The 26,750-nt window shown below is 37.4% G+C and overlaps 1 protein-coding gene across 1 annotated transcript; it reads left to right on the top strand.

Annotated features, from left to right (window-relative positions):
- The first annotated feature begins 5,812 nt into the window (after positions 1-5,812).
- LOC103712518 lies at positions 5,813-26,325 on the top strand. The gene is made up of 18 exons (XM_008799061.4): positions 5,813-6,157; positions 7,685-7,866; positions 10,701-10,805; positions 10,911-10,982; positions 11,165-11,312; positions 13,119-13,201; positions 15,584-15,639; positions 19,032-19,168; positions 19,287-19,377; positions 20,449-20,514; positions 20,632-20,854; positions 21,239-21,340; positions 21,581-21,666; positions 21,763-21,885; positions 24,756-24,825; positions 24,923-25,014; positions 25,937-26,041; positions 26,117-26,325. Exons 1-18 carry the CDS (start codon positions 5,856-5,858, stop codon positions 26,228-26,230), a joined length of 2,157 nt encoding a protein of 718 aa, XP_008797283.2. The 5' UTR covers positions 5,813-5,855; the 3' UTR covers positions 26,231-26,325.
- Positions 26,326-26,750: the final 425 nt, after the last annotated feature.

Below are 26,750 nucleotides of genomic sequence, written 5' to 3'. Positions count from 1 at the left end.
GTCCCTACGACTCGTGATGGAGCGGGCTCGGACACAGGCAACAGAGATTCTCCATGCAGGTTTAGATTACATACATTTGACAGCTCGGGATACTTGGAGCCCCCACATTGCTTCAGCAACTTCTTTGACGGTTTTCTTCAATTGGGAGCCTCAACCCTCGAGTTTCCTCGAAGTCAATTTTGACGGCTCAGTTCTCGATAGAGGCAGGAGGGGAGGGGCCGGATTTGTTATTAGGGGCCCGAGTTCCAATGTGGTGGCAGCGGGGGTGTTAGATCTTCAACACCTCGATTTTAGGAGTAGAGTTACGAGCGGCCTGGATGGGATTGCATTATGCGCGGCATATGATTCAGGCGAACTCCATCCTCTTGGAGGGTGATTCGGCTACGGTGATCAGCTGGGTCCGAAGGAGCCCGAATAGTGATGGAGGAGTTTATCCTCTGCTCCGTAATATTTGGTTGATGGTGAGGAAGGGTATTACATTTCAGGTATAATGAGGCTAATGGGACGGCGGACTCGGTAGTGGCATATGTAGCGAGCCACTCAGAAGGCACCCTATGGGTTGGGGAGGGTGAGATGCGAGGTATATTTTGAGATTTTTTGTTTGCCTATTTTACTGGGTGTATTCATATCCGTAATATATAAAATACCTGTTTTAGCCATATTTAAAAAAAAAAAAACGGTAGCTCAGTCTACTGTAGCGCGAAAGGTGCACTGAAGAGAATTCTAGATTGTAAGGAGAAAAAAAAAAAAAAAGAAAAAAAGAAAAGGAGAGAATTCTAGGTTGGCAATTTCTACGGTGCCCCAAAAGGTAAAATCGTCTTTTACTCGGGAAAAAGGCTCTGACCATCCCACTTAATGTGGTTGGTCCAATTTCGTCCATTAGCAACCGTAGTCTGCGTGGCTGAAATGAGAAGTTTCTTTTTTCAGAAAAAAACAAGGGGGATGGAGAAGGCAGATGAGACTGCCTTTGCCATGGAGCTGTGGGTGATGATGAATAGAGGCAAATCGGTAGGAATAAGGATGCAAATGAGTCGGATTGACCCATGATCTGATCTGGCATGACCTATTTAGACTCGATCCAATTCAATTTAAAGGACCCAGGATATTGGGTCGGATTCTAAAATTGGACCCATTCTATTTTTGGATCGGATTAGAGTTTACTAAATTTTAATTCGATCCAATCCGACTCATTTGATTTTTAGTGCAATTTTGGATTTCCTACCCTATAAATCTATAACCAGACCCGATCCGACCCAAATCCGGTATACTGTTAGGGCCCACAGGGGTGCTTAAGCGTCTCTAGCTCTCCTTTCCTCTAATTTTTTTTTGCATTCGAGGACGAGAGAAATGGAAGAAATTATCTTTTGGGTACCGTCGAATGACATAAATTTTATATTAAAATTTACGTTGGTTACATTAAATGAGAACATTGTTTTCCTAAGAAATTATCTTTTGTGTACTGTCGAATGGCAAAATAGAGTTAATTTTTCTACATGGAAGAAAATGGGTTCATGATGAGTCCTTTGCGGTCGTTGAACTTTGTCATGTGTATTTATCAAAACTACTAGTATGTTTAGAAAAAATAGCAGTAGATAAATTCTAACAAATTCAAAGGATATCATTGTCGAGTTATATATGGAACCGACCTAGATCTGACTTGGACCTAAATTTTTTAGGTTGGGACCAGGTTATATATGGACCCACTTGACTGGACCCAAATGACCTATTAGGTTAGAAATTTTAGTTATGGACCCGATCTGACCTGATCTGATCTTCTATTAGATTAGGTATGGATCCAATATTAGGACCTGAACAAGAAACTGGGTTGGGTCGGAGTAACTCATGATCCGGTCCGATAAAACCCATTTGCACCTCTAGGTAGGAAGGTAGGTGCCAGCGGGTTGGAGGGTGAAGGTCGTGAAAAGAAGAAGGCATGGAGGTGAACCTACAAGGAGGCAGGCGACGACAAAGGAATAGGGTTCATGAATGGGGGAATAAATTAAGGGTGGGGGAGGCTATTAAAAAAATGAAAAAATAAATAAATATATATATTTTAATAGTAAAGGTCTAGGCTGCGCCAGCTTTAGATCTGACCCAGCCTAGAATATCTGACTTGGTTCAATCAAGTTGGAACACTTTTCAAAAATAATAATAAAAAAAAAGGTGGCAAGTGGTTCCTAATCGGCCGAGAGACAATTATCCTAGCTACGCTTATCTAATTAATGGTTAGGATCTTTTTCATATTTTCATAAAAAATAATAAAATAGCACCATAGCACAACCATGGAAATGATAGCCATTGGGCCATGGTGCTATTATAATGGCCATTTTAACAGTCTGATCTATTTGGATTTTTGTTTTCAAAGGCATGGTAGGGATCCATCCGAGAGAATGCATTAATTAAATAGATGAAATCAGGGTACAGATAAAATAGAAGAGATACATAGACAACAGTTGTAGAGAAGACACCGGGCCGAGCATTCACTCTGTTCCAAACTTGCTTTGAGTACGTGGAATTGGATATGGATAGAGACAGCCAGATGTCTGTACGTGGGCTCTCGACCGTCTAGAGTCCAGATACTGATTTAAAAGTTCGGATACCTATTTTAAGGGATACTTTTTCATGACCAAAGAATTCAAAAGATACTTTTCGGTTATTTTTTTTTGAATAAAATCTTAAATTTTTATAAAATAGTATCAGAGACTAAAGAATATTACAGCACGAGTTCATAGAGGCCGATTATAGGCCGACCGTGATGCTTGTAATTAGATTTGAATGAATTTGAACGCTTAGCCTGATGAGAACGTTAGAGCATGAATAAGGAGAGTATGTGAGGACTCGTGCATACGTATGTTTAGGCTCACATTGTTTATTCGTTAAGAAGATCTTAGGTACTTATATAGGATCAATAAATTTAAATAATACCTTCCGGCTAGCCTTTTTGAGTGAGGTCTTGGATTGTTAAAAATGATGTCAGCACAAACTCGGCCCATAGCCTACATGGACTACGAGGCACTATAACATGAGTTCATAGAGGCTGACCACGGGCCGATCGTGGTGCTTATGATTAGATTTGAATGGATTTGAACCCTTAGCCTGACGAGAACGCCATTAACTAAAAACTATTAAACCCAAAACATAAACTTATTTGACATTTATCATATACTTTTAGATACAATTTTTACTAAAAAAAAGCACAAATTCTAATATTAAATTTGAAATTAAACAAAGACTTTGTGATTTAATTATGCAGAATCAAATCTTAATCCTTTCCCTTAGACATGGCTATTCATGACGATCAAAACACAATCAAACTTGCAAAAATTCAAAGGATCCTACTCTAAGAGGTGCTCAGAGTCAAATAAGATATTAGTTGACCACACTAGGAATAATGCAACCTATAGAGCTTCCATCAAATGATCAACTACTTAGTTTCTATTTTTCTTGATGGTCAGATTATCTCAGAGGAAGGTGCTAATCCTTTTGAATTTATCCCTATCAAATATATTTTCCTTCTAAAATGATGCCGGTCTGTCTTTCCTTTGATCAAGAAATCTATCTTAAGACATAGATCATAGATGGGGAAACTTTGACAAATCCCATACATGGTTTTATACATTAAGGCTAAGTTGGTCCGGCAGCTGTATTTTTTTAACTTGCATTGCATCATAACTCAATCTTCACCAAAAAGCATGGCCTCTTTCTTTGATTAGGCTTCCCAAATCTTTTCTTCTACTGTACCTCACACATGGAATATGAGCTGATGCCTCCCTTATACTTTTTTTTTGACTATAATAAAAACTACCTTATTGTCTCGTTTTGATCCCATCTTTGATACTCCAATGGTGATGGTGCATGCTAACTGAACATCGATATGGATCAGTTTTACATGGTATTTGCTATGATATCATGATTTTGCAATCAATTTAGTTCATATTTTTTCTTCTATTATTTTACATCAAAAACATGCTGGAAGAAGGCAACAAAAAAGATTTGGAAACTACCAAATTACTATTTCCTTTCAAATATTGTTTAATATGGGCTAGTTTTTTTGTTAGAAAACTGGCTGGTGAAGGGATTAAATTAACAAAAGAAATCACTAAGGGAATGGATCCTCGGATAACTAGGAAGTGAAGTTGCATTGAAAATTATTGTTCTCTGTAGTATTCATGCATCATCATACCACATTAATTGTATCACTATAAAATAATTTGATATCATAATTGTTGCTGAAAATTGGACCCGGGGCGGCCGCGAACCGAGGGGGGAGGAGCTCCGCTGCCGGAACAGTGGGTGGCGGCGCGTCGGCTGGTGGCGTCCTCCTGGAGAATCCTGCAAGAAAGCCGGTGGCCGGGATCTCCGGCGCCGGCCCTCCGAAGCTTAAGTCAGAGGGGGCTAGTATGTGAGGGGAGTAAAGGAGGAGAATGAATGTTTCTGTATCCGTTTGTGTGTCTGTCCTCCCTTTTCCCCCAGGTTCTCTTTTATAGAAAGATATTATGTTACCTGGGAGGTGACAGGGTAGATTGTCTTTTTCGTGATAATCGGGCACGATCATGCTCATTAATGGCGTTGTGGAGAATAAGGCCGGATCAGACCGGAGTCAGCGAACTGTCATGGTTGATCGGACCCGTTGGAGTGGTTCAACCGCCGGCCGTGGTGGACCTGGGGTTCGTAGATGGCAAGTGCATTGATTGCTGAGTGAACCGGTGATCAGGGAGAGCCATACGCTTTGATGGTTCAGTGATCCGGAGATCATCTTGAGCCGTGTTCATTTAATGGTTGAGTGCATCGGAGGCCCGCAGGAGTCACACGCATTAATGATAGGGGGTGCCGAAGGCCTGCGGAGGTCACGTGCCTTAATGGCTCAAGGATGGTAACAGAGTACGGTGGAGTCGTGTATTTGGTCGTCAGATCCTCTGGAGGATTAGGTGGAGGTTGGATATTTGGCTAAGGCACGGGCTTGGCACGGGTGCCGAGCCGAGCCGGTTGCTTAGCGGAGTGTCTTGTGGTGAGGTCGGACGCTTTTCTGGTCGGCGCTCCTCGATTGGGAGCCTCTCTGGTCGGCGCTCCTTGGTCGAGCACCTTCCTGGTCGGCGCTCCTTGGTCGAGCGCCTCTCTGCTGGTATGACTTGGGTTTTCCCCCAACAATAATAATTAGTGATTACTATGTATTAAAGTTATTAAATAATAATTATCATTATTATAATAATATTACCATAAAATGATGATGATCATTATATAGATTATAATAAGAATCATTATGATACAGTAATAATGATGAAATAAGTATACTAATGATCATAACGATAATAGTTATATTATCACATTATAACAATTATTATAGTAATATATTATAAAGTGTATTTGATATAATAATAATAATAATAATAATAATAATAATTTTATAATTATAGTTTACTTATTAAAATAATTAATATATAAAAATTATATCATATCAAATGTCAATGATCTGAGTGTAGTGAGGAAAGAGCAGCTTCCGATTGCAACAAATCTTGTAATTAGAATTGCACTACTTTTACATTAAGTACTTTGAATCATTGCAGTACAAATATAATATACTATTATAATTATAGATATCCAAACAGCTATTCTAAATATCTTCAATTAAATTATAATATTTATACTGCGCTCTGTCAACTTGCAGCCAAACAAACAGCCGACCACCGATCCCATCCGCCCATTCTTTTTTAACTCCCTTATTTGACGTTTCTGATTGGCGATATCCATCCATCCAACGATCGGCGTGCGATCCGAGTCGCTCGGGTTACTTTACAAACCAAGGCTGGACTTTCCCCCAGTCTCCCACCCCGTCCATAATTTAATCCCCTTTGCAGATGAACCTGGCCCTAACGGCTCTGAGGGCCACTCTACTCTCCGCCTCCCCCTCCGCCCTACGCCACCTCACGATCTCGATCGCACGGCAGCAGTTCATCTCAAAGGCCGGCCGGACCATGGCGTCGTCTTCGCCAGTATCGTCGGACGCCCGCGGGCCGGAGAAAATCACGGCGCCGTATGGCTCCTGGAAGTCCCCGATCACCGCCGACGTCGTCTCCAGCGCGGAGAAGCGGCTCGGTGGGATCGCCGTCGCCGGAGACGGCCGCCTCGTCTGGGTCGAGACCCGCCCCAGCGAAGGAGGGTACGTTCCCAAAACCCTGAAGCGCATGAAACCCCACAGCTCGCTTTTGGAATCCCGTCGACCCGTCCTATCGTCGGATCGGCTTTTCCATGCGAAACATTTCGAGAAAGTCTGTTCCGCATCCCATCAGTCTTTCTTCTTCTAGTTTCGAGAGGTGGACAGTTTGAGTTCTTACATGCATACGCCGATCGAATTGAATGGGAACTCCCTCGGCTAAATGGACCAAATATTTAAATCAAAATAATATTATCAATTCATTTTGTCATGTGCAATGCTTGAAACTGATTTATGGATAGCTACATTATAGAGTGTTCAGTAAGTGGTCGATTATGATCATGTGATTTGCTACTCTTTCTTTTATTTATGTGGATAATGTTGTACATATATCTATATATTCTATAGGTGGCTATGATCTTAAGTAATGAACTTGGTGAGCTAGATGTAGGGGTGGTATCTATTCAGGTCAGATCTGAGTAATTCTTGACTTGGATTCTTGTGGGAAGAAGTTGGTTTGGGTCTAAGTTTTGACTCAAATCCTGCCCATCCAAGAAATGGGTTGGTTCTAAACTTCTAGGTCTCGGTATGAGACAGGCAGACAGCCTGTAAGATCAATTGAGTTTATAGGTCAAGTCCAGGTATGTTAAGGCCTATTCCTTAATGTTTGTCGGGTTTCATCTTGTCTATGATTAAGTCTAGATCCAGCTCCTAGCTGGGGTACATTATTTGGTAAGCTAAATTCTCTTGGTGCACTCTAAACCATTTACCAGTGACATCAGAAGTTAAATTATCCATTACATGATGGGTAAATTCTCACATCTAGATAAGTTTAGTTTTTGGTCGGGCCAGTTTCATTACAATCAATGCCATATCATAAAATATTTTATTATTAGGTCGGATTATGTCTATGTTGGTACACTTTTACAGGCCAAAAGTGAGATTTGGCATTCCTTGCTGGTCTATATTTGGATGGGGTCCAGTCATAGTTTTATAGTTCTAGATCTTAGTTACCAACATTACGAGTGGATGTGGGAGCGGATATAGGTGCATGTTGGTCCTGCTCCAGAGGAACCAGCAGCAGCACCTCTTCTAGTAGTGATGGTTTTAAAAGAATGGATCAGATCGGCCAGTTGAACTGGTTCAGCTGTCCATGGATTAGATTTCTGGTCTGGGTTGACCCTTTAAACTGCTTCAAGTGAAAAAAGGGATTTTTTAGTCAAAATTGTCTGAACTGCCAGTTTAACCAGTGATTCGTCCAAATTGTCTCTGATTTGAATGAACCAGATGGTTCTTACTTTGCTGATGTCACTAAATTCTCATAATCTCTCCATTATTTTTTTAATTCAGAAAGGGTCTAGTTGTGTGCCTCTAACTGCTTTGCAAATCCAGTTTTTTTGTGCAAATACTTTTTGTCATGTAAAGTATATCTATCATTTTTCTGTGTGACTATCTCACAATCTTTTCCTATTTGCTTGTTAAAATCCTGAACTTGATAATGTGCCACATTTAACTCAATAAAGAATTCTTCAGACGTGCAGTTCTTGTGATGGAACCAGTAAAAGTGGAAGACAAACCTCTGGACATCATACCTGCAGAGTTTGCAGCAAGGACTTTGGCGCAGGAGTATGGAGGTGGTGCATTTGCTGTTTTGGAGAATATGATTATATTTTCGAACTATAAAGACCAACGGTTATACAAGCAAATCATTGGAGGTCTAGTTCTCCTTGCTGATTCCTCTTTCACCCTTTACCATCATGTTGATATTGTTTCTTTCTTCAAGTTGTAATTTTTAGGCATGCAATCCATCTTCTTGGTTTTGTGTTTTGACAAGTTGTAATTTCTGATCGAAATCTTTCACTTGATCATTCTGCAATAGCAACACATTATAAAGTTGTGTTGTATAAAACCACACAAAAGTGTACCCATACACACACACACACAAACAATTCTTTGACTTGTAAAATGTCATGGTAATTTTATAAAAACAAGTGATCCACTCTGGGACAGAGTAGATTTCACAGTCTGTTTTCTTTTCTATGAAACCAGTTATGGAAGAATGTTCATTATCTCAATTTTCAAACAACTAAATTATGTGTCTGCTCAGCTTCTTGTCTTTCAGCAATGATGAAACATTTACAAAATCTATACATATATATGAATATGAATAGAAAATTCCAATAATTCTATGACTTGTAAAATATCATGGCAGTTTCATATAAACAAGTAATCCACTCTAGGACAAAGCATATTTCCAAATCTGTTTCATTTCTATGAAACCAGTTATGGAAGAATGTTCATTATCTCAATTTTCAAACAACTAATTATGTGTCTGCTCAACTCCTTGTCTTTCTGCAAAGATGAAATGTTTACCAAATCTACATCTCAGCAATTGGTAGCTGCTTTGCTTCGACGAATTTTATTAGGATAAACAAGTGAGTTGGTACCTTTATATACACAATGCAAAAGTAGGAGGACCTCACCATACTCTCTTAAAGTACAAAATGATACTTAAAGAGGTGCCCTCAATAAGCAATAGGTGTGCAAAATGATATTGAGATGGAAAACAACATGAACAATGCTAGAAAGGTAATGTGTTAAAATGAAGCAGATTAAAAAATAGAGTGCATACCTAATATAGCCAAAGGACATGTGGCTTCAGAGAGTAAATGGATAAAAACCATTGACAGATATAATTGTGGAGATCTGAGGGTTATAGGTTTCACTAGTCTAGGAAAATAACAGAAGGGAGTAAATTAGTGAATAGGAAACTAATATGTTGTAGGTGTTAAAGGGCATCCAACATATTAGCCTAGTAGATTCCAAGGAGAACCCTTTGGATCAGAAAGAAATGGAAATCCGTAAAAAGCAGTGCACCAAGCAAGTGGTAAACCAAGGATGAGTAAAATGGATGGTGAATAGGGTCAATTTTGAAGTTGATTAGGTGTAAGAAGATTCCATCTTTTAGAATATCTTGAGGAGTTGAATTAAGATTTGATAGAGCTTGGAAGGGAGCCATGGCTGGAAGTTATCAAATTGTTGTCTAAAATAGCTACTTTCCTTTCAGTAATATAAAGTCAAAATTTGGAAAAATATGACAATACTCATTCAGCATTTTTCTAACTATTTGGTCAAAAAAAAAATTAGAAAGTGAGATGAAGATTAAAAACTGCTCATCAATCTTATTCTTTTGTAGTAAATTAATGCTTAAAGCCAAAATAATACAGTAAATTGATTCAATTAGAGAGAGGTTGGTTGGTGTTATTAGTTATGCTTTTCCTTATTATGAGTAGCTTGGTAGACCACATTGAATTAAAAAATGTAGGTTCCAACAAACTATAAGTCTTCCCCAAGTCATGTTGTAGCAAGAGATCAAATGCTCTTAGTAAATTACTTTTTGGACAACTTCTCAGGATGTTGAGTGAAACCTGTTAAGATTCATCAGTATTACCATTTTCTTGAAGTAGCCAATTAAGGGCATATCTTTTAAATTCAGTGGTGCTTAAAAGACTTGGTTGGGCAAGGATCTAGGCAGATAGAGGATCATAGAGCAATTCGATGAGTCAATTTCAAGTTGTAGGTCACTAAATTTTCATCGAGTTCCTAAGTTGTTTTTTGTTAGACTTAATATCGTGGAATTTGAGTAAATAGAGTGAATGGCATTCTCACTAAGTTACAAAACAAGCATTAAGGCCTCAAATTCTATGAGAATGGCAAGACACTAAGGTCCGCTTGTTCTGATCCCGCATAAACAGTATAAAACTGGATACAAGAACTGAACTACTATTTAGTGACTGCTGAGGTTTCTTCTTCTTCTTCTTCTTCTTCTTGTGATATTGCCTCTATGAAATGATTGGATAGTGGTATAATACCTTCTTTTCTGCCTTGTTTATGGTTGCATATGATTACATTGTTCTATTACTTCATTTTTTCTCTTCTCAAAAGTTTTTATGAGTGAAATTGCTTCATTTCCAAGAGTCCAACCTATCCAATCATGATTACCATCTGATCTAATATACTGATTTCCCTTTAAAATGTAACTCATATTTGGTATATGAACCTAGTAAAATTTCTAATATGATACAGATTGCTTTTCTGAAACTTGATTGTTGATTTTGCAGCTCGCTTTCTCTCTTTTCCTCAAATTTTCTTTTCTTAGCTACTTAGCTGACTGTGTATGAAATTCTGGTTTAGGTAACTAAAGAAAAGAGCTGCTTCATTATTATTGCTGTACATGTATTGGGTCATCCATCACTGGCAAATGATACAGATTCTTTTCTCCGACTTCTGCTGTCTTTACAACTTCATCTATTTATTTATTATTCATATTATATTTGTGTTTTTGACTCTGATAAATAGCTATACTTTAACCCTAGTCAGAGTTCCTAAACTATCTTATTTATTATCAGATTTGTTTTCTTTATCTTCCAGATAGGTGTAAAAACACATCCTGCATTGGACATTTCCCAAAAACTAGTACATTACGTTTGAGATACTGCAGTTTTCAATACTTTTGGTAACCTTGTGAAACTCTCTTGTTTGTTAACAGGTCAATCGCCAGTACCTCTCTCTCCAGATTATAGTGAACCTCTAGTACGTTATGCTGATGGTGTCTTTGATCCTCATTTCAATCGTTATCTAACTATAATGGAAGGTTAGTGGTGAATTATTTTTGATGTTACACTAAAATTTGATACTCGATGCCACCAAGAAACTAGAACCCTTATAATTTTCTTCATTTCTTTTCCTTTTTTGTCAGATCAGCGCAAAAGCTGCCTAAATCCGATCACATCAATTGTTTCTATAAACTTGAATGATGGAAATATTCAAGGTAATATATTTTTAAGCAATTTGTATTTTGCTTATCATGTTTTATACATCTCTATAGTTTACAAAGTCTTCCTAGGCTATTGATTTGTTTTGACTTTGTAATTTATTTTCAAGCATCACAATATCTTTTTTTGTATTTTTTTTTTCTTTTTCCTTTTCCCTTTTGAATCTTCTGGCGTGAAGAACCAAAGGAACTTGTTAGCGGCAATGATTTCTACGCCTTTCCACGAGTTGATCCAAAAGAAAAGAGAATGGCATGGGTTGAATGGAGCCACCCTAATATGCATTGGGACAAAGCAGAACTCTGGGTTGGGTATTTTTCTGAAAATGGGTAAGTGCTGATCTTGTTAAGATGAAAGTGTTACATCCATGCTATCAGCCGAGGAAAAGAAAACAAAAACAAAATTATGCTGCTCTTAGTAATGAGTACCTTTAAACATACAAAGATGAATATGTTCATAATATTGCCTCCATACTTGTATTTTGCTGGTGCGAATATCTTCTCTTGTACTTATTATGCAACCTGTATTATCTGCAAATGCGTGGTGCTATTCATGTGTTTCTGGATTGAAATTGATTCATGTTTTTTTAGCTTGTAGTTTGAAATTGCACTGGCTGAATTTTTGAAACCAAAGCAACTAAGAGTCAACTCAGACCTCAGTTTGTTTAAGTCAACATCATAGGGTCAAGAGCCTTCTTAACACAACATGTTAGTTTTTGCATTTGTTTTCATTATTTTTAGTTATTTTTTTCAACTTTTAGCCCTTTTTTTGACAACTTTGTGGAGAGTTTTTTTTTTTTTTTTTTTGAGTGAGCTGCATTTTTTGGCCTGGCTTGCTTGGCTCACATTTGGTGGGCCTAGGAAAGGGTTCCTAGACCCTTAAATTGGGCATGTTAGGAACTTTAGCTAGTAGAAATTCCAGCCAGGCCCTATCTAATTGAATAGGCTTGGCCTGTCATATACTAAATATTATGCTATTCTAATACTACATTTCTCATACTAACATATATATTTCTAATGTTAACAAACCATTTGACTCCGAAGCTTAAGCTGCTAGGAAATGAGTGGTCAACACTCAATAGTGTATATCAAGTTTGACAGCTCCTTATGTGTGGCATTGACCATGCATTTGGAGGAATAAGCATTATTGAGACACGGGACAAGTCAAGATGAGAACCTGGTTAATTAAATAAACAATTGACTTCAATTATGTTTCAACCCACAACCAACAATCCAGGCTTTGATGCTATGTTAACTAACCACTTGATCCTAAAAGCTTAGGCTGTTATAGAATATTATAATGTATCAACAATGAATATCAAACTAAACTTTTAATCCTAAAGCCTTTTAGTAACTTTAATATAATAACCCTGGCTGCCTATCCCCAATAACCCTGCTCTGTCTAATCCTGTACTGCCTCATCTTCGTTCTCATTTCCTAACATCTCTTACCTTCTCTCCCTTTTTCCCACCTTCACCTTTCCTATCTCTCATATCCCCAGGTCTTATGGAGGACAACCCTCGATCAGGTAGCCCCATCTCCCTCCTCTTCCTCCACCTCTCTCTCCTCCCCTCTTTCCCCTCGTTATGGCCTATAAGGCCCATTAATGTCATCATCACCTTTGTTGCCACATGCTCTAGTCATTCTAGTCATCACCCTCTGACTCCTCTCTCTCTCCCCCCTCCCTCCTTCCCTCCTTCCCTCCTTCCATTTCTCTCCGTCGCCTTTGTTATGATTGCAAAAAAGGTTATGATTTGTCCCCTAGGTATGCTTGAGTTTGGCTGATCTCATGCTTGGAATTTTCTATCTGGCCCTAGCTTGATCTGGAAAGTCTAGGTCCAAGGCTGGGCTAGGTTAGGCTTGGGTCTAGCATGTTGGCCGTAGACATTGGTCATAATAGCTGCTTGACCTTGGCCTGTTCCATTTTTTGCCTAGGTCTTGTGAGCAAAGCTCAACTATCTTTCTAATGATCTTTTTTGGTCACAAGTGAATTGGGCCCATGCATCACTAGTCAAAGGTTGTCATTCCATTATGTTTTCAAGACATTATAGTCTACTTTATGCTTTTTTACATGTGCTTGCTGCTGCTTCCACTATTGTGTTTCTTTAGTAAAGAAGACTTCATGCTTCTTTACAGAGACTTGTGCAAGCGGGTTCGTGTTGCTGGTGGCGATCCTATGTTAGTAGAATCTCCAACTGAACCCAAATGGTCTTCCAACGGTATGTTTGTACTTTTTTTATTGCATTCTCATTTTGTTATACTATTTTTAAAAGTATTTCAATTAATAGAATGTATATTTCATTCCTCTCCAAAAAAAGAATGTATGTTGCATAATTATTACTTATTTTGTCATATGGTTTTAAATGTCGCTCAGGAATGATCGAAACATGAACATTTTTCCTCTTTGAATGCAGCAGGACTATAGCCCTATCCATTAAAGATCCTTTGTGCATAGTCTGAACAAAATTCACAGCCAAGTTTATTTTCTTTTTGTTGAGTATGGATGGGTTTTTATAGGGTAATGGAACTTGTAGTAAATGTTAACCTCTGTTAGTATCCATTTGTTGCATATTTCAACCGATACAAATTTGTGCTCCTAGGTTCATCGTGAATTGAATTCGGCCCGCAGCAATTTTGCCAGTTTTCAATTACTGTCCATTTTGCAAAGTTTAAGCTCTCAGTCATGGTAGTCCGAAATATGTCTAACTTAATTAACAGGGGACCTATGCCACATGGCTTGGGTATTTGTGTTTGAAATAAGGCTACAAAGTCTTTCTAGGGGGCGGGAACCATTTTTATATAGCGAACTGACCCGGTTTGGCACCTGGTCGGTTCGGTTCTGCCTGAACCGGGCGGTATGGCCTAGTTCTGCAAACCTTGGTAAGAATGGTTATAATATTGGAACCCTTGTCCCCTGTCCCCCAAACAGTTAGGAAGTGAAAAATATAAAGAAAAACCAATCTGTAGAATTCATCTAGGTGAGACTCTTTTAAAACTGCTAACTCTGATGCACTAAGAACGATTAAGTGACTTGCAAACCCACTCAAAGAAATATCCATAAAACCAATGATATCGCCAGTCTAATGACCTTTCTAGCAATGGAAAATGGCCAAGTTGTTTGATTCTGGAGACTCTAGTTGGTGTTGCTGTTGGAATACGATAACACTTGGCATTACAGTGATCTGACCAAAAGTTGGATCAACTTCATGATGGTTGGAACTTCCATGGTTATTTGTTTAAACTGTTGAGTACCATGAAACTTGAGGAGCAGATGTTGGAGTGAATCAACCTTCATATGGCAGAAAGTTTGTATATCATGAAATCCTTTCAATTTTTCCAATTTGCTGATTTGGCAAAAAAGTGTCACTTAGTTATAAAATTTGTGGAGAACTGTGACATTTATTTTTCTTCTGCAAAAAATTATCCATTGGGTATTCTAGTGGACCATTACACCTTGCCTTGGCGACTTCTTCTAAGAACAGTGTGCTTCAACCTGATTATGTGCATCAATTACCATTTTGTGTGTACTGACTTAGATAAATGTGTGCATTCATCTGACGACAGGGGCATAATAGTTCGATAAGTTTAAAGAGGACTATTTCTTAAAGAAATATAGCCTGTTTTTCCAAATATGAAAATAAATCAGTCTTTTCTGCAAAATCCCCTTTATATATTTCTGTCACTATTTGGCTGGTTGAACAATTGGTTTAGAGAGTAGGTAGAGTTTATCCAGTGGCATGGGTTGGGATACTTGGAACTTAGCCATAAATAACAAGCCTTATCCAAAGCAACAACTAAGGTACATAATTTAGATAAATAACTAACTTTTTCTTATGGGTTTCTGCAGAAATCATACTCTCACCAGGGCTTTTCCTTTTCACCTTGATCTTCCAGCTTGTACTTCTTCTAGTTGATGATCCTTTAGTAGGAAAGTAACAAGCAGAAAGGAACAAAAATGGGAAAAATCTTAAGTTCACTTGTTTAAGCATTCAAGCATCCTGTCAAGTTCATCTTGCAAAAGTAACAAGCAGAAAGGAACAAAAATGGGAAAAATCTTAAGTTCACTTGTTTAAGCATTCAAGCATCCTGTCAAGTTCATCTTGCAAAAGTAACAAACAGAAAGGAGCAAAAATGGGAAAAATCTTAACTTTACTTGTTTAAGCATTCAAGCATCCTGTCAAATTCGTCTTGCAAAAGTTGACCTGCTGCACTATTATAGTTCTACAAATGTAAACAAATGATCACCCTCACTTCTGGTGACAAAACCGTGATGCTTTTTTCTTTTATAAATACATCACATAATAGATGACTTTCTGAATTTATAAGCCTTGATTTCTCTCATCTTTATTTTTTGATTCAATTATAATGATAGTTATGGATTAAGCTGTTAAGCAAGGTTTGCCGTCTCGGTACTAGACCCCATATCTGTATCATCCTATTATAGTATCAGTATGCGGTACGGTACAAGATGATGTGGTGTACCAAGTGTCGGTACGATAGGAGACTGCATACCGGTATGGTACGGTACCGACTAATACGGCAAACCTAGCTGTTAAGTGTTGCTTATTGATACTAAATTCTTTTTTTCTGTGATTTTTTAGGGGAATTGTTCTTCATCACTGATAGAAAGAGCGGGTTTTGGAATATTTATAAATGGGTAAATGCTTATTCTATGTCCAAAGCTTTCTATATAACCTAAATACATATCTTAGCCATTAAATTTTTGTTATGTTTATGTGCTTGTTCATATGTTTTTAGCATTGTATATCATTTACTATGTATGTTTCTTATTGCTTGTAATCTTTGCTTGAACTATGTTCAAACCTCTTCAGTCAGCGAACTTAGTCTGAGGATCAACATTTGGACAGGTCTAATATATATGATCAGTCACAACTTACTGCCATGATTATTTAAACTAGATGCATCTTAGCCATAGAATGGTGGTCTCGTCCTGGTTAATTCCACATTCTTGAGTGAATCTATGAACATGCAACCACCTTCTATGGAGCTTCATGAGTTGATCTAAATAAGCTCTCTTACATTTTCTTGGATTGGAAACTTGGAAGCATCTCTTTTTTAAAGATCTTAAATTTAAAAGTCTCTCTCGGAATAGACATAGGAGTAGTGGAAATATTGCTATTTAAGCCAATAGAAGTAAATTTTAGCAACAGAAAATTGCCTAGAATATAAAACAAGAGAAGGAAGCTTTTAACTGATGGATGGAGGAATGAGATGTTGCAGGTACAACGTCATGTATGGACCAAATAGTAAAGGGATGTTGGGGGAATAGTATCAAGGGATATAACTAGGTACGGACTGATATTAAACGATACACATATAATAAATCTGAACTAAGGTTGAATAATAAAATTAACCCTGCACAAGATGTAGCCTGTCTTAGTACGTGGAGATGCCGAGCAAGAAAATGACTAGCAGAATTGCAACACTGTAGTCCTTTACAATGTCCAGCTTAATGTGGCAAAGGGTTCTTAAAGAAGTTAAAATGCCAATAGTGGCTTAAATCTAGGGTGAAGGCATAATAGGTTTTGATAAATCTATTGATTTACCCTCAGATGCTAACACTAGTAGGCCTCGGCATCCTTAGGCTCCATTATTTTTTCCAATACTAAGATTTAAGATTGTAAAGTGCTTGAATCAATATTTCACCTTGTGAAGCAATCTCAAAGTTTCTAAGAAAATGGCAAGAGTGATAATTATATCTCATCTTTGGGAATTTGAGAAATGGCAATTTGATGTTGAAGGAAACTCCACAGAGGGGAAAAACTTGGAGCATATTAACAGATCAATTTGACTCTGATTGATATTGATGGATGAGGTAGAGATGTAGTTTAATGCCTCCATTGTCATCTCTTGGAGATTTGGGCTATTGGTCAGTATCAATGAGTTTGTCTCCTATCTTATGGTCCATGAGAAAAAACATGCATGCCTGCAATGAAATTAGATACTTCGAACATCCATGCTAGAAAACACGGAAGATTTTAGTGATTGAAAGTCATGAGTTTGAGAACATAGCATATATGAGCATTGATCTTGAGAGTAAAACAATGTATGAAAGGTGTGAAAGGTCGAGCAAACCAAATGGTAATATCTTTATATGCCATGTATTGCCATGCAAAATGAAGTTCTGTCTAAACATGACTTGAAGTGGATGTTATGAAGATGAAACACGTCAAGAGTCTAGCAAGATAAAGAATCACCAAGAAGCAAAGAGGTGACTTGAAGTGAATGATATGAAGATGGAACACATCAAGAGTCTAGCAAGATAAAGAATCGCCAAGAAGCAAAGAGGAGGCTTTTTCATACATTAAATCAAGATATGATCCAATAGGTTCACCATACGTATTGTGGACCAGGCTACCTTAGGTTGGTTGCCTCAGCCAAGCTGTGATCATGCAGCTTTAAACATAAAAGGCCATGACTTTCTTTATTTTGGCATTCCAGGTGTCAAAACGAGTGGCTTGACAGGTACTGCAGTGTGGCAATCGGCCATAAGGCCCATCAAGGTCCATGTTGGATGCAATTTGCGTTTGTTTAATGCCTTTAGATGCTTGATCAAGCTCCTTTACTCCTTAGTAACTGTTGACTAAGGCATATCTCCTAATCTGCAAGGAATTTGGTAACATGAAAGAAGACAAAGTTGATATGGAGTTGAGTTCTGGCTTTCTAGCTAATTTCGGCAATTTTATATGTTTTAATGTCTTTTGGGAAAATTTGACCTCTTTACCTAGAAGAGGAATCAGACTCAAATTAGTAGAGCTGGACCTCACTAGTATAAAAGAAGGCCTTGTACCTAGGTTATGTAGGTTGGGTTTTAATAAAAGTGAAGTGGGCAAAAACTTGTTTTCATCTTTTATCCACAAAATTCTTCTTGTTCTTTGTTCTTTTGATCTTTGAGAGATTCTAGTTGAGTGGATTGAAGGAAGAAGTTTTCTCTTTTATTCGATCAAGAAAGACTATCTAAAGTAGAAAGAAAAGGTTTGAGAATGACTGTCTTCGATAAAAGAAAAATGGATATAGAAGGTGTGTAAACAAAACTAAAGTGAAATAAAACATGAAAGCTAAAGTTAGCACCCTGAGAAACATTTAGTTGTAATTTCCTACTATTGATATAACCAACGTCTATTGTGCCAGTACTAGGATCCATGCCAACCTTGTACCGACATAGTAGAGGCGGGGAACTAGGAGAACGGAAGAGAGGAAAAGAGAGAGCGGGGGAGGGAGGGAGAGGGTGAGGGAGAGGAAGGAGAGAGGCCGGCTGGGGTTGGCCGGCGGAGGCCATGGAGCCTCTGTGCGGAGGAGGCAAAGGCCGGGGAGCCGTGGAGGCAGGGCTTTGTCTCCGAGCGGTCACTTAAAATTCTCAAAAATAAAAGGGCCCCCCTCTACATCCCTATTTCGAATGGAATAGGGGACCAGAGGCAGAGCCCTGCCTTCGCGGCTCTCTGGCCTCCGCCTCTTCCGTGCGGAGGCTCTCTGGCCGGCCTCTCTCCTCCTTCCTCTCCCTCTCTCTCCCTCCTCTGCTCTATCTTTTTTTTCTCTTTTTTCCTTCTCCCCCTCCGGCGACGGGGTCTCAGTTTCATTGTCGGAACCGTTCCGGTCCACCGCCAGTACGGATCAAAACGGTTCCGCCGACCATGGATATAACATTCATCTAGTCCATAAGTCATTTGGTGGATCTCTTGTTTTGATTGAAGTCTCTGATTATGTAGATAGCATATAAAAACATTTTGAAGTGTTATAAACTGATCATATATATATATATGTATGTATGTATATAATATCGAAGCCTAATATGTGGACTTTAAATTATCAAATTATGATGACTAGATAGTAATAATATTTATTTGGGTTCAAGTGCTTATCTGCATCCTCAATTTTGTATAGCAATTCATGTTAAAAGTTTATCTAGGTGCTGAAATGGAATTTTTCTAATTTTAGCAGCTTTCTATAATTTTTACTTATCTTCAAAGAATGGTGCGACGACTACATCTTGTTTATAATTTTTATGTACTCTTATTCTTTTGTGGACAGATTGAACACAAAAATGAGGTGGTGTCTGTTTATTCATTGAATGCTGAATTTACAAGACCACTGTGGGTTTTTGGCATCAGTTCTTATGATTTTGTTGGAAAAGATGGGGAAAATCAGAAAATAGTTTGCAGCTACAGGTTTCTATAAGAAATTATTCACTATTGAAACTTCTAAATATAATTATAAAGAATTCTGACCAAATTATGGTGAATATATTTAATCGATCTTGCTTACTTTTGTGGTTTTTAAATGCAGGCAAAATGGAAGATCATACCTTGGAATTTTGGACTATGTTCAGAGTTCCTTTACACCACTTGATATTCCTCTCACTGATATTAGTAACATTGTTAGTTCACCATTCTGTCACTATTTAGGAAAAGTAGTTAACCATATGATACTGTTCCTTGATGTGAAATACCTATCCAGTGTATGTTTTGAAACTTGAGGTATCATCGCGTACCAATCTGTACCAGACAACCATATCGTAGCAGCAGGGGACTGGTGCTTCTTATGCCCCTCAGTATTTTACTGTATCAACATATGGTAGTTTATGCCACTTTTACTGTGTCGGTGCCAACTACTGTACCAAGAGTCAGTGTGATAAGGTGCATAATGGTACCATATTTCACTGGTTTGCAACTGTTACAAAGAACAGTGGTGGTACTCCAACCCTGGTTTTGAAGTTTTGTCCCAGGACTCTGAGATTGAAATTGCAACATTTAGCTTTGCTAGAAATTATCTGAAACTAGGGCCAAATTTGGGGTTTTGAGCACAACTAAATCATGGGGTCAAATTTAATTGTATATATGAGCTATTTATGTCAATCTTTTTTAATATCCTTCGTTCTTTCAATCTTGCAAGACCTCTCTCCTGTTTAAACTTAGATTTTGCAAGTTTTGAGAACATTTAGAAATATTTCAATATTACATTTCAAAGCTAGGGTAAAATAAGCTTTTTTGATGCCGTTTAGCTATTTTAAAACTCAAATCTCACTGCCAATTAGATTGACTTATTTTTGATTGCTACCAATCAGTAAATGATGCATTAAACTCTAAATATGATTTTTCCCAAATTTATACATATTTTTTGACTATACGAATTTCTTTGTAACAAAGTAGCAAAATAATACATCCAAAGGTCCTAAACGATATAGTATAGTATGCATTAAAATGTTAACCTTTTTTCAATTTAGTTTTTTCTTTATTATTTTTTAATATTCCCAATTTTAATTATTTTTATTTTTTAAAGTTTTTTAGCCAAAACTGTGGAAACAAATGCTAAATTCGTGAAACTTCCAGAACTGATTTGGCCAGACCAAGACCAAAACCGAATTTGAGTTTCCAAGCCTTGTTGCAGGGTATCTCAATTATAATATACCTAGTTACTTAAGCTGATGATAACCCCCTGGTTCTCGCAGGTTTCTGCATCCTGCTGCCTGTATGTTGAAGGTGCATCTGGTAGACAACCATTGTCAGTTGCAAAGGTTGGGCAAGCTTCTTAGTCTGAAATCTCAGTTTTTATTGGAATGGAAGATATTTGCAGTTACTGATTCTTTCCTATGAATTTGTGATGCTTCTGACACTCCTTTCTATGTTTGCAGGTGATCTTGGATGAAAACCATTCAAAAGCAATTGAATTCTCAATAATCTGGTCTTCTTCTCCAGATATAACTAAATACGAACCATACTTTAGCTTGCCAGAAATTATTGAATTCCCTACAGAGAACCCTGGTCAGAATGCCTACGCTTATTTTTACCCACCTAAAAATGAGTCTTATCAACCTCCTCCTGATGAAAAGCCTCCCTTATTGGTCAAAAGTCATGGTATGTACTATGTAGTTTATTTACATAGAAAATAAAAATTGCAGCCATTTGTTTTTTAATTATTTTCTGCATGCTATCTAGTTAACATCACTTATTGTCCTATATTTGGTTTCAGACATGTACCTATTATGGAGCAAGAAAACTAAAATGATTTATATATTTTGAGTTGCCATGTGTATGGCCATACCCACATAGAGTTGCATTCGCATGAATGAATCTGCAAAAGCACTGCTAGATTTTGTTATGCATCTGAAGGTGTTTTGAGTGTTTGTTAATGTTTAGAAAAAAACGTGTTAGGTTAAATGATCTGTATGGCTGAATTGTGTTGTTTTAAGGTGATTACAATTAATGCAGCAGTAACGATGAACTTTTATAAATCTACAGGAGGACCCACAGCTGAAACACGTGGAGTACTGGATCTCAATATCCAATATTGGACTAGTCGAGGCTGGGCCTTTGCTGATGTTAATTATGGAGGAAGCACTGGTTTGCCCTTTAATCTTTTTTTTCTTCACTCATTTGTAATATAATTCAGGCTACTTCATGGTAAATTAAGATTGCCTATCAATCATCTGAACTGCCAGAGAAAACTATTCATGTATATCCTTAGGACTAAATTGGTTGGCTGACCCTTGATGCTGGCTATTTTTATCGGCCAAGCTTTTTATGATGAATGTGGACTCTGAATAGAAGCATGTTAATTACCTGATCATATACTTTTTGAAGGTTATGGGAGAGAATATCGAGAAAGACTTTTGGGACAATGGGGTATTGTTGACGTTAATGATTGTTGCAGCAGTGCTAAATTTCTGGTATCTATTTTTGGCAGTCTCTCTCTTTTCTTGCAGTGATCACACTGTGTTATTAGAGCCAAACCATTAACATAAGTGGCTGATTTGGTTTTAAAGGCAGAAAGTGGAAAGGTGGATGCACAACGACTTTGTATAACGGGGAGATCAGCTGGTGGATACACCACATTAGCTTGTCTTGCATTCAGAGACACATTTAAAGCGGGTGCTTCTTTGTATGGTGTAAGTTGCTAACAATATACTTCATGTATTTAATATATCTGAAAGGAGATGGTGTTTATATGTTTGCCTATATAGTTGTAACTTTTGGAAAGACACTACATTTAGTCCCATAGTACTAAATGCAGTCTATATCAATTAAATATGTTCCTAATACATGACTGTACATCTTTTAACTGCATCCGAAGTTACAAAGGCATGAATGCATGATATATACATTCTGCTATGTTAACAATCTTTCAGAACTTAGTAACTTAAATATTGATTTTCAGTATAGAACTAGGGTTGGCAAACGAGCAAGCTGTTCGTGAGTTAGATTGAGTTCGCCTCAAAATTGGGCTCGAATACAGCTTGCACGGTTAAGAAATGAGCCAAGCTTAGCTTTCTCGAGCTTGGCTCAAATAGCTCAAAATACTAATTTATAATAATTTAGACATAATATATTATTTTAATTATTATTATTATACAAATAATTATTTTTATAATTATTTATTACAAAATATGATGTAGAATAGAATGGATAAGTGCACGATCTCAACGAATTATTTCTGAATAAATTAATATTTTGACTATAAAATTAAAATATAATCATGATTATTCTCCCAACTATATAAATGCTAGCCTCGGACGCTCCTAGACTCTTGCTATATCTTTCACACGAGCTGTTTGTAAACAACTTGAGCTCGGCTCGATTATTAAACGAGGTGAGCTAGAACTAGGTCTAGCTCACCTCGTGTTCGGCTCGTTTCTGCCCCCTATAAAACAAGGTTATAACATCTAATAAAATGGCTTGCATTTAACAGTAGCTTAGTTTGACATGGATTGTTTATATAACATCAACTTGGAACCCAGGAGAATAAACAAAATGTCAAGAATACATGAAAGTTGGATCACTTGACTTCAGAAGATTACATAGATGAAACTATAACATCTGCATAATATGTTAGTTTTGCAAACCATTCAAGATTAAAAAAGATGTTTAATATACAACTCGACTGCAAGGGCTACTACAATGAGAATAACAATCATCCAGAAGGGAAGTACAAAATAATGGGGAGTTGGGAACATGCATGTTGGGGGAATGGTAAGGTTGTCAACGGATTTATGATGAGTGGAACACTAGTATAATGAATGAGGGCAACAAGTTTTTGGTTCATTCATGCGCATGTGTGTGCTTTGAAGGTTATGAGTCGCACATGTAACACACTGGGCAGGATTTCAGAAAAGTACATTGAACGAAGCACACACTTGGTTGTGCTTGAGCCTAGTGTCTAAAAAAGCAAGCTAAGTGCAAGACCACCTGGGCCCTGCATAACCCACTTGTTGTGCATCCCTTCAGACAGCAAAGGCTTGTCTTTCTTGGCTCTGCAACAATAAAATCTCAGATGTAAGCATGGTTTGCCTCCTTGTTGATATGCATCTTTATATCCCATAATTAATGGTCGCTACTCTGGCTTCCATACCAATTATTGCGTTAAGATTCTCTTATACAAAGCCAGTGTGGTCCTGTAAATTTGCTTGTGCACAATTCAGACTTCCTGCTTCTTGCATGCCAGTCTAGAGCACACTCTTCACTCTCCATTGCTCCAGATGCGAAGGCAAGTTCCCTAAGACTTGGATACCCCATGCAGACAAATAAGATAGAAAGAGCATAAGGAGTCCATACACATAAGAAGAAAAGAAAAAGGATGCACACAAGTGGAAAAGTCCTTTTACTTAAGACCTTGACCTTCAACCCATAAATCCCTGGATTCTGACTATTAGAATGGTTCTACTTGGGTCATTATATTATGCCGAGAGGTGGTCATCCAATGGCCATGAACCATCTAGGATTCCTTACACAATTCCTCTCTCTCTCTCTCTCTCTCTCTCTCTCTCTCTCTCTCTCTCTCTCTCTCTCTCTCTTTCTATCCATCTATCTGTCTTTTTCTTTATTTTAGAGAGATGGTGGAGATGTCACCACCAAGGTTTGAAACCTGAACCTCTCCCAAGTGGAGAGGGATGCCAACCAGATGAACTGAGCCTAGTTAGTGGGTTCCTTATACAATTCTGTGCAGGCTTTTACGTACACTATTTACAAAGTGTTTTTACCAATCATATAAAGAATTCAAGGCTTTTTTAGAGGTCTACTACCACCTGTAAAACCTAGATAGTTTGAAATTCCTATAGTCTTCACTAGCATTTTTAATAAAGGGCTGGGCTTTCTGTGGACTCCCTTAGTGCCCTATAATAACTGACATGGTTGCTTGCTAATTCTCAAAACATAGATGAAGAACTAGTATATTAGAGATCTAAGTATTGCATCAATATATAAGACATGATGACGGTGAATTGACTGAGATGGTATGGGTATGTGATGATGGTGTAAGAAAGCTCCAATGAGGAGAGTTGCATCATGGAATGAAGTTCCGTGAGTAACATTGTGAAAAAAGCTTGCAGTGACACCAGACATAGTCCTTTATAAGAATGATTATATCTGATATCTGATCAGTTTCTCTGTGACAATGCCAATGAACATATATATACAAGTACTAATGATTTCTTGTTGAACCAATTCCTTTTGACATTCAAAATAATTGATTTACTATGAAGTTGAACATGTTTTTAATAGAATATTACTAATTTTTTGATGTTTACAACTGTTAGAATCCCTATTTTTTGCTTTTCATGAAAGTTATGTGCATAATTAAATCACAATACCTCCTAAGCTCACTTTTTAGCTTACATCTTCAAAAGATGCAGTGTAAATACTTAATGAATGCCTCCTTTTCTCTGTTACAATGTTTTGGTTTGGGAAAAGAGGGGCACATGGACTTATTCAAGTTGTGTAGTGTTCTCACATTGTGGCCATTTCCATATTGTCCCAAAAACAGGTAGCTGATTTGTCCTCATTGAAAGCAGAGACTCACAAATTTGAGTCCCACTATATTGATAATCTTGTGGGTAAGCAGTGAAAACATGTGAAATGGATCAATGTTATAGATGTATGACTAAATGTATACTAATTTAACTAACTACTGAGACACTGTCTTCATTTTAGGGAGTGAAAATGCTTATTATGAGAGGGCGCCAATTAACTTTGTTGATAAATTTACCTGCCCGGTGATTTTGTTCCAAGGACTAGAGGACAAGGTATGACTCTGAACTTAAAATCTTGTTCCAATAACTTGACATGCATTTATCTGGTAGTCAATTTATCCAAAATAATATTTAGTTTAACATAGAAGATCAATATGATTAGCTATTAATATCATATGGCAACTTGATAATCTTCTTCGTTTTTTATTCATGTGGGATGTTGGAGTTGCATAATCATGTAGGTTCAAGGCACTGTGTTATTTGTACATCACAAGTCTCTATGTGGAGGTCCAGAAATGCCTTGTTGAATGAAAAAAGTAAAACACGAAATGGCTGGGCATATGTGCACTCTATATTTTTTTCAAAACTAAAATGTATCACATAGTTATCTTTGAGGGGTACTGCAATCGTTTCATAAACATATAATAAAAAGTTGTACTACCTATATGTTGTAATAATATATGGTGACTGTAACTACTCAACCATTAGCTCGCTACGAGTTATTGCAATGGTATTCAAATGATGATTACTGTTTCACTCAATTGATTGCTGCAAACTTTTTAGGAGGGACTATGCGGAGTCCAATGTTTGCACAGAAAAAAAAGCATAGGCACTTTTTTTTTTCATTTGATCACAGAATCTCTTCATATGGAAAGAGATATAACCTGCTGAGTGCTGACTTTATTTTAAAAAACATAGGGTGCTCTGAGCATGCGATGATGTAAATATGAGACATTAATACACTGGAAGACAAGTAAATCAACATATAATAAATATATGTTCTCACTGTGTATTTTGATTTAGAATTGGAAGCTCCGCATTCATGCGTTGCTATTAATTTGCAAAAGATCTCAAGACCTGAAATGTGAAAAAATTAGTGCAACTAGTCTTTTGGCCTTTCCATATATAAAACAAATAAAATGGGCTACTGTTAGCCTTCTCCATTAACAATTTTGATTTTGTTGATGCCATGTAGATTGTGCCACCAGAACAGGCCCGCAAGATATACAAAGCTTTGAAAGAAAAGGGACTGCCTGTTGCTTTAGTCGAATATGAAGGAGAACAACATGGATTCCGCAAGGTACTTCTGACTCTAAAATTAGCCTAGAGTTGTCATTTTGAGTATGGGACTTCTGATGCAATATTTTTGGCACAGGCTGAGAACATCAAGTTCACATTGGAGCAACAGATGGTGTTTTTGGCTAGATTGGTGGGACATTGTGAAGTGGCCGATGCTATTTCACCAATTAAAATTGATAACTTTGATTAAGAAGATGATTTTTGGCAATGTTGACATCTTGTATAATAAGGTACACAGAACTCTTAAATATCAGTGTTTTGTTCATGAAGATTTTCTCCTTAAAATTTCTCATACCCTAGATTGTTGGATCTTGAAAGACGAGAGGGAATCTGCCGGAGAAGGAAACTTGAAACTATTCAAAACCTGATGGCAAAGCACATCTATAGCAGTGGGGAAAAATATTAACAATAGTAATAATAAACTGGAGTTATGTTGCAATAATCGATCCATGTAGACTTCCACCTGCCAAAATTACCCTCATGTCTTGCCAAATAGTTTTCGGTCCAATAGACAATGCTAACTTTGTTACCATAAAATGGAGTAACTTTTGGAAAGCCAATGGTTTCCTCATGCCATACATTTTCATTTTGATTATGCCATGCGGTGTGTGGGTCTTGTTGTATGGTCGGTACTATCGCCCTTGGATCTAATCAACATGGTGCTTGATGTATTTTTTTCTCATCTTATTAATCCATAAAAAAAAACTTTT

Source organism: Phoenix dactylifera, chromosome 15 (assembly GCF_009389715.1).
Source record: "Phoenix dactylifera cultivar Barhee BC4 chromosome 15, palm_55x_up_171113_PBpolish2nd_filt_p, whole genome shotgun sequence".
Taxonomy (NCBI): domain Eukaryota; kingdom Viridiplantae; phylum Streptophyta; class Magnoliopsida; order Arecales; family Arecaceae; genus Phoenix; species Phoenix dactylifera.
This window is presented reverse-complemented; position numbering and strand designations above follow the sequence as displayed.